An 8,682-nucleotide genomic window follows, 5' to 3' on the forward strand; every position below is an offset into this window, starting at 1 on the left:
CGTTGCAGGTTGGAGTTTCATTGCTTTGCATATTTAATGGCAATTTTAGTGCTGAATGGGCTGTTCGACCACCTTCAAGCAAAGTTGCTGCGATTCCCGACGAAGCGAGTGCAAGTGCAATTTTATTTTGTGAGCGAATTGTTGCTAATATTAATGAAATAAAAAAAGTTTTTCCTGTACCACCAGGTGCATCTAAGAAATAAATCCCTCCAGTTTCATCATTTGTTACTTTCATAAGAGTTTCAAATACATACTTCTGTTGTTCATTTAACAGTGGAAGATTTGTTTGAATTTATTCTTTCAAAGCGTTGAGATCATACAGTCTTTCTCGATGCAACTCTTGGTTAAAAGCGTCATGCATTGGACGATTGGGCGCGGTCAGGCCTAATTGAATTAATAGTTTGTTTGACATTATCAAGCACATGTCCTCAATTGAAATCAATGCTTCATTGTAAATTTCTTCACTGATTTGTATATTTGGATTTCCCATTCTATTCCGTATTTGATACAAAATATCATCACACATATAATCTTTGTACTTCATCCACAAATCAATTGGGTTTGATGGGAAGCATGTAGATATGATTATAGAAAACAATGTTCGTATTTGATGAGTGTGTGATGATATTACAGCATCATTGAGAGTTTGATCCCAATGAGCGTCATTTTCAAGCAATTGCAAACGTTGACAGGCTTCTCTGTAGGATCCACACAATTCACCATCAACAGTTCGTAACTGTTGGAATGATGTTGGGCCACGTACATTGACTAATAGCAGTCGTAAATAAAAACATTCATCATTGCTTGGATGTACTGAATAAATCCGGCCAATCGCATCGGTGGAATATACATCTGTATATCCTGGAACTGGTTTTCCTTGTTTCCGTCGTATAAATCTCCTTGAGGATTGATTCCAGGTATAATATTTTGGCATTTCAGAATATAGCAATGTTTGTGCGAAATCATCGTTTTGGCATGTCTCAAAAAAACTGGTTAATGTAGTAGATGGTGGCTGAGCAGCTCTTTGTACTGCGTTCTGTGCTGTAAAATACACTCTTTGTCCATTTTCTAAATGCACAGCTAAGTGAACAACAGAAGGGTGTCTCTCATGAATAGGAAAAGAAAATATTCGCCAAACTGCTTCATTACTACTGACATAGCGGCCCATTTGGTATTGGGTAACTTCATCATTAGAATTCTCTGCACCAATTCCAATCACAGCCATATCACTCCCTTTGGTTACATATTTGCAAATGTATTTAATCGATTTCACTGAATGGCAAGATTCAACGTTGATGTGTGCTTTGAATGTCTTTGATAAAATGGGTGAATATGGAACAATCCAACGATTATCTATTTCAATATCTTGTTAATTTAATTTGACAATTGTTGATTTTCCATTGTCTGCTGTCGATCTGCGACGATACAATGGATAACCGTCATTACCAGTAATTGTTTCCGATATTAATGTCCGTGGATATCGTTTTGAACATTTACCATCCATCATACACGGTGAATTTTGATTAAGAGTTCCACAGGGACCATGTATCATGTTTTTGATAACTACCTCATGCAATCCAGGATCTACTTGTACATTAGGGATTTCAGCTGATATCACTGCATCAACTTCATTTGGCCTTATCTTTTCAACCAACCAAATCAAAATGTGTGCATGTGGCAATCCTCGTTTCTGCCACTCCACAGAATACATCCAGCAGCGTGTCTCACCAAACACATTATGTTTTACGATGAAATTCATTAAAGATTTCATCTTTTGTCTAAAGACTCTGGCTGTAATATCATGACGATCAATGGATGATTTCCCAGGTAATAACTCCTGCTTAATTTCTATCCATTGCGGATTGAATGTAAATGTGATGAACAAATCTGCTGTACCATAATGACGAACATACGACATGGCATCTTGAGCATATTCGTGCATATGCCGAGGGCTTCCGATGTATGTTGCTGGAAGAATAGTCATCCGACCGACATTCTGTGCATTTCCATCAGTATTAATCGCATCTCGAAGGTGAATATACTCTTCAGATCGGAGTTTGGTTTGATTCAACCTGATGAATGTTAATCTCTCCGTTTCAATTTTAACATACATGTCATCAACATATTTGTGATATAATCGCCGACATTTCAGTATGTGATTATCTGCATTTTCCCGAATCATTAGGCGGTATGAATAATAGTTCATTGAACTGACTTTTTTGTTGGTTTCAGAACCTGTAAACAGATTTTGTTTTAATAACATTCAAATATAAAATTAAAATACATAATATAGTGACTGAGATATTATCGCCATAACTAAACTAATATTTTAGTTACCTGTAATGGGATTTATCATTTCTATTGATAAATCGTAGCCATCTTCACCTTGCCAAAATATAATGGGATATTGCAGTGCATCATATGAGCGGTGTGTTTCCTTTATAGGTTGTAATTGAAAATTCCGACGATGTAAAACAATATCACGGGATTCCAAGTTTTCTCCAACTACAACGATAGCAACTTCATCAATAGTTGGTGCATTAAAACGTCTTGTATGTTGACCTGCAGGTGTTTTATCAGCTCTGATTACAATTTTGTGATTATCGGATGGCATCAGATCCAGGGCAGTTTTAAACAATATAATCAATTGATTGTGTTGATGAAATAAAGTTTGTAATTGTTCTACAATAGACCTTTTTACTAAATTGTTATGTGCACAACGCAGATCAATTTCTTGTGGTGAATTGCCCATAAAATAAATTTGCAGGAATTTGTTGTCGCTATCTGACACTGGTAACAGTGAACCTGCTCTGTGATATATTTGCCCTTGTATCTGTAAATAAAAAAAATATTATGGTGTGGTATAAATTAATGGATTGTCAATGATCAAACTTAAATAATATTTGATCTTAAAAAGTATATATTTAGTTTTAACTAATATCTATCAAATATAAAATATAATAAAAGTGTCACTGAAACTGAATCACCATATAATATGATGACTAAGTGATATATTTCGTAATGATTAAGAAATTGAAGATTAGTAACACATCTTAACTTTGGTGACAGAAAATTTTGTTCGCTAAAATAATTATGAGTAACTGCTATAATACATACCTTGAAAGTTGGCATAAAATTTTCCCGAACTGCATTTGTTGCCCCAAATGAAGTCATTTGAAAGCAATTGTTATATTGTTGAATATGTGTCAAAAAGTGTATAGAATCTGTTCCTATTCCTGAAACCAATGAGTACAATGGTTCTGGTGGTGGATCCAATTGTATCAATTTCACTTTACCATTTGCGCAACACAATCCATTGGCATCGTTTTTGTATTTTAATGCCTTACAGTGTGAGCAAACCAAGTTCATAGAACCAATAACAACACATTGGTAGTTACTGTAGTCAATTGACACATCGTAACTGAAAGCAGCTGGATTCAAACTTGCGCGATTATTAGTTGAATGTCGCGCTCGCGCTTCACGCGTTTGTGATATCCGAATTCTTTCACGTTCATTTCCGTCGTCACGTTCTTGTGCAGTACGATTAGATCGGTAATTAGCTTGGTTTATAGCATTTCTGGTTCTTCTACCTAAATTGCTTCGTCTTATAGGAGGCATATCAAATATAAATTATTTTTTCACTAATCACGAACTAAACAAACACTAACTAACTAAACACTCTGCACAAAACACGATATACGAATTTGTTTCGTGTATCACTTGACAATTCATCTGTCATCTGTCAAAAGTCATCTGTAACAGACAACTTTTTTTTTTAAATTTGATATGACTTGAACTCAAATCCTTTTAAGCCGTACGAATTGTTTTATTTATTTAAAATTTGAATTAAATTTTAAACAAATAAAAAATTTTAAATAAATAAAACAATTCGTACGGATTAAAAGGATTTGAGTTCAAGTCATATCAAATTAAAAAAAAAAAAGTTGTCTGTTACAGATGACTTTTGACAGATGACAGATGAATTGTCAACTGATACACGAAACAAATTCAAACAAAAAGGGCTATTTTTAGGGTTTTTCCAGCAATAATTCTAATTTTTCTCGCCGTAAAAACCATCCCTGAACTTCAACGAACATTTTAAAAAAAGATTTGGCCAAATTGGTCCAGGCGTTGTTGAGTTATGCGCTTAGGAACATATTTTGCGATTCATTTTTATATATAAGATTATAGTAATAGTATTATAGTAATATTATAGTATAGTAAGAGTTAAAATAAAATATGCCGAATATTGGCATTTAACTATAAAACCCTAACACGTTTTCTGAATATTTTCTACTATTTTTACTATTTCATACTACTTTTAATACCGAGTTTAGTTTAAACCGAGTCATTTGCAGTCATTCTTAGAATCTCAACCAATAACTCTGTATGTTGCTCAAAATTTATCTTCTTCAGTAAGTGAGCCTAAACCATTGACACCCTACAAATAATTATCTTTAATTTAAGTGCATATGTTAACTTCATCATTTTCATTTTATTATGTTTACATCATTAAAAAATGAAAAAGTGCAGATAATAATTTATGAATCAGAGAAAAAACGGATCAATATAGCTATTTTTACAATCTTTCAAATGCAAATGAGAGGAAAAGAAGAAAAGAAAATAATTATTTATAAACGATGAAATTGATAGAAAATGTCTCGTTTAAACAAGATTTAAAGAATAATAAAGTGAAGATGGTTAATAGTTTAGTGACGCGGCGTCGAAACCGTGGCATCTAAAAGCAAAACCTTAAACGCGCTTTTCTGGAAATTAATTTTTTTATTTCGCGAAACTGATCCAATTTATTTACTAAATATGGTGTGAGCCTTCTATTCTTTTATCGTATGAAATCCAAATTAGTGTAGCTCGAAAAAAACTATTATGGAATGTTCTTACTTTTTACTTATTTTTCTATATGATGATTTAAGGATATGTATTAATGGGCCAATATACACATGTAATATGACATGCTCTGCGGGAGGGCGTTTGGGACGTACCGGTTGAAAATATAAGGGTAAAACATTCAGGCTCGAGACGTATAGATAGAAAGACCCAAATTAAAGCTCGCCTAGGTTCATTTAATTGTAATTAGTGTAAATAAATTGGGTAAAGTAAAGTGTTTCCTTAATTCGCAGTAATGTCTAGCTAAAATCGCCATCCGTGATCAACCAAGGCGCAAAGTGATCAATTGATTAATAACAAATAAAAAGGCTCCAAAGACAGTTTACATTATGGAGCTATCGAGAAGGTTCTTCAATATCGACAGTAGAACAATTTTGCTAACATTTTTGGTACTTTGAGTCGGATCAAGAATTATAGAAGAAATTCACGTATGAGAGGTCGAACTAGAGAGACCCAACTAAAAGCACGCCTTGGTTCTCCTAATTGTAATTAATTTAAACAAACTAAGTAAAGTTCAGTAATTGTTTGTTAATTTACAAGAAAGTTTAGCTGAAATCGTCAGCTGTGAGCAACCAAGGCACAAGTGAATAAAGAATCAACGCGAACAAAATGACATTTTGGGTGCTTGGAGACGGATAAAGTGCTAGGGAACGGTTTTATTAACAACCTTGTTGAGACTGTTAACCACTGTGGTTACCAAGTCGGCTACTAGTAGGTTTTATTAACTCAGACAATTAATTTTTTCAGATCGCTCTCAATACATTTTATTTACCATCATAAATGGACAGATTGGAATAGATTGAGAATAGCTTTGGATGAACATATAAGATCTGTATATTCAACTGAACCTAAATAAATAACAAGTCAATTGGAAAATCCCCGGCCTGACACATAGATGGCGCTACTAGTATTAAATCTATGTGTTTTTTTAGTTAAATCTAACCTTCAAAAGACGCGTGTATAAATTTGACAGCTGTCAGATCATTAGTTTGTGAATTATAGCATTTTGAGTGAAACAACTTTTGTTATTGTGAAAAAAATGGATAAAAAGGAATTTCGCATGTTGATAAAATATTGCTTTTTGAAGGGAAAATTACAGTTGAAGCAAAAACTTGGCTTGATGTCGAGTTTCCGGACACTGCTCCAGGAAAATCAACCATCAGTGGACGCCCAGAAGGGGTTGTTACGGATGAAAACATTAAAAAAATAGATTTTGAATGGCTGTAAATTGAAATTGAATGAAATAGCAGACACTCCAAAGATATCAACTAAACATGTAAATCATATCATTCGCGAATATTTGGATATGAGAAAGTTCTGTGCAAAGTGGGTGCCGCGCGAGCTCACTTTTGACCAAAAACAACGACGAGTTGATGATTCGGAGCAGTGTTTGAAGATGATCAAGTGTAATAAACCCAAGTTTTTGCATCGATATGTGACAATGGCTGAAACATGGCTCCTTCATTTCACACCGAAGTCCAATAGATAGTCATCCGGAGTGGACTGCACACGATGAATCCGCTTCAAAGCGTGGGAAAACGCAACAGTCGGCTGGCAAGGTTTTGGCGTCTGTATTTTGGGATACGCATGGACTACCTTGGAAAAGGAAGGATCATCAACAGCGACTATTACATAGCGTTATTGGACCGTTTGAAGGACGAAATTGCCGAAAAACAGCTGCATTTGAAGAAAAAGAATGTGCTGCTTCACCAAGATATTGCACCGTGTCACAAGTCAGTGAAAACGATGGAAAAAATCTATGGATTTTGCTTCGAATTGCTTCCTCATCCATTGTATTATCCAAATCTGGTCCCCAGCGACTATATCTTGTTCTCAGATCTCAAAAGAATGCTCGCTGGGAAGAAATTTTCGTACTACAAAAATTGTATCGAAAAGTTAGAGGGTCGCTATAATGAGTGTATCACCTTTGAAGGGAATTATGTTGAATAAAAAAAACTAATTTTGGCAAAAAAATTGTTTTACTATGGTAGGCCGAGGACTTTTCAATTTACCTGTTAACTCAAACAAAATCACCGACTCACAAAAATTCACAGAAATAGAATTGTTAAATTGGTAAAAGCGGCATGGAATAATTGTTTGCCGTTATCAGTTTGGATTAAAAAGTGACCATTTGGTAATTGATGAAGTACATCGTAATATGGATGAAATCTCGAGAGAATGGACGGATTGGAACACATTTAGAATAGATGTAGAAGAAAATATTAAATCTGTATATTCAACTGGATACAACTGTATATAGTAACTTAATACAGAAACAGAATTGTTAAATCAGTACAATAAGTAAATCGTAACTCGGATGAAATCACAATAAAAACATTCGAAAACAATTGTTCAGCTATATTTTTAGACGTAGTTCAAGCCTGTCTATGACTGGTGTAGCCTCGAATACTATATAAATCGGTAAATAAATTAATTAGACAAATAAGCCACATTCAGAATAAAAAAATTCCAAATCGCCAAAATCCAAATCCACATATAAAAGTAGATTTAGATAAAAATAGTTATAGATACTCTTACCAGCACCACTTATTATTATTATAGCGATTAATCTGGGTTTTTATAATTAATCAAAATGCGCTCAAAGTAGTTATTTTTTGGAAACTTGCAAAACTGGTTGGTGGAAATAATATACAACAAAATCTATATATACTAATTAGAACTACAACAGTAATGTTAAGTTATATTAATGTAATTACAGCTATTATTTTTATTGAATAATAATATATTTAATAAATTTTATTTGTCGACATTTTTCTCTTTAGTATTTTATTCACTATCAATGTCTATAGCATCTCTTGCTCAATAGATGAGATAGCTTCGGCTATCCTTGGAGTACTCATTGTTGAGCTCAAATAATTTTTGATCAAGTTCAATTTTGAAAACTCTTAGGGCTGGCATTTTTTATGGTAATTTTGATTTACAACGTTGGCTGGTTTTAATCTTTAATTATAATCAGTAGATTATAAGAATTTTGTAGAGATTTGACAATAGGGTCGACTAATACCAATACAAATCGAATTTTGTAGACTGATTCGGTTACATGTTCCGACGCATCAGAGAGCATTCTGTCTCTTTTTAAATAAAATAAAATGAGAAGGAAAAACCTGCTCTGAGTTTAAAATGAATTTTACATTTTTACAAATTGCATTAGGCAGTATATTGACGTCATCTATGACGTGCATTGGCTGTTTCATTGGAACGACTATGGATTACACTTAGGGTCGCCTAAATCTAGTAAGATAGCCAGCGTTCGATAAGCAAACTTATGCCTTTAATCTGTAGCTGTTGAGGTAGTAGCTGTAAAAGTAGCTCACGAATTTTTCCAATGGTTCTATTTAATGAAGAAAACAGCATCTGACTCAAGTCATATTGAGTCAAGTCATATAAGTCAAGTCATATAGTCAAGTTAATATTACTGATTTCATCATAAAAATTGTTACTTCTTTTTATGTGCCTCCGAGATTCTATGGAAATGCAAGGACTTAACATTCTTTACTTAAGAACTTAGCAATATAGATATTTCTTGCATAACTTAACTTAACTTTAATCTCGTTTCTCTATAAGTACCATCTGAAAAGCTTATTTCGCATAAAATTCCGTGCTAATTTCAATTGGTTTAAATATTTCTCCCTCTTAAAAGTGTCGCCCGGGGTTTGCCGCCCCTGCTGGTTTCACTAGGTTACGTCACTAGACCCGATCGTGCTATTTGTCTCCGGTAGATTTTTTGTGGGATTTTTTAAAGTCGCTATCTATGAT

At 33.7% G+C, this 8,682-nt stretch overlaps 1 protein-coding gene across 1 annotated transcript; it reads right to left on the bottom strand.

The window, feature by feature from the left end:
* Window positions 1-2,329: 2,329 nt before the first annotated feature.
* On the bottom strand, window positions 2,330-3,752 carry LOC143193648 (uncharacterized). The gene is made up of 3 exons (XM_076399975.1): window positions 3,297-3,752; window positions 3,118-3,236; window positions 2,330-2,833 (listed from the first exon to the last, which is right to left on the bottom strand). Exons 1-3 carry the CDS (start codon window positions 3,616-3,618, stop codon window positions 2,330-2,332), a joined length of 945 nt encoding a protein of 314 aa, XP_076256090.1. The 5' UTR covers window positions 3,619-3,752.
* Window positions 3,753-8,682: the final 4,930 nt, after the last annotated feature.

This window comes from Rhynchophorus ferrugineus, unplaced genomic scaffold (genome assembly GCF_030347505.1).
Source record: "Rhynchophorus ferrugineus isolate W39M unplaced genomic scaffold, kcgeb_rfMv2 rfM3, whole genome shotgun sequence".
NCBI lineage: Eukaryota > Metazoa > Arthropoda > Insecta > Coleoptera > Curculionidae > Rhynchophorus > Rhynchophorus ferrugineus.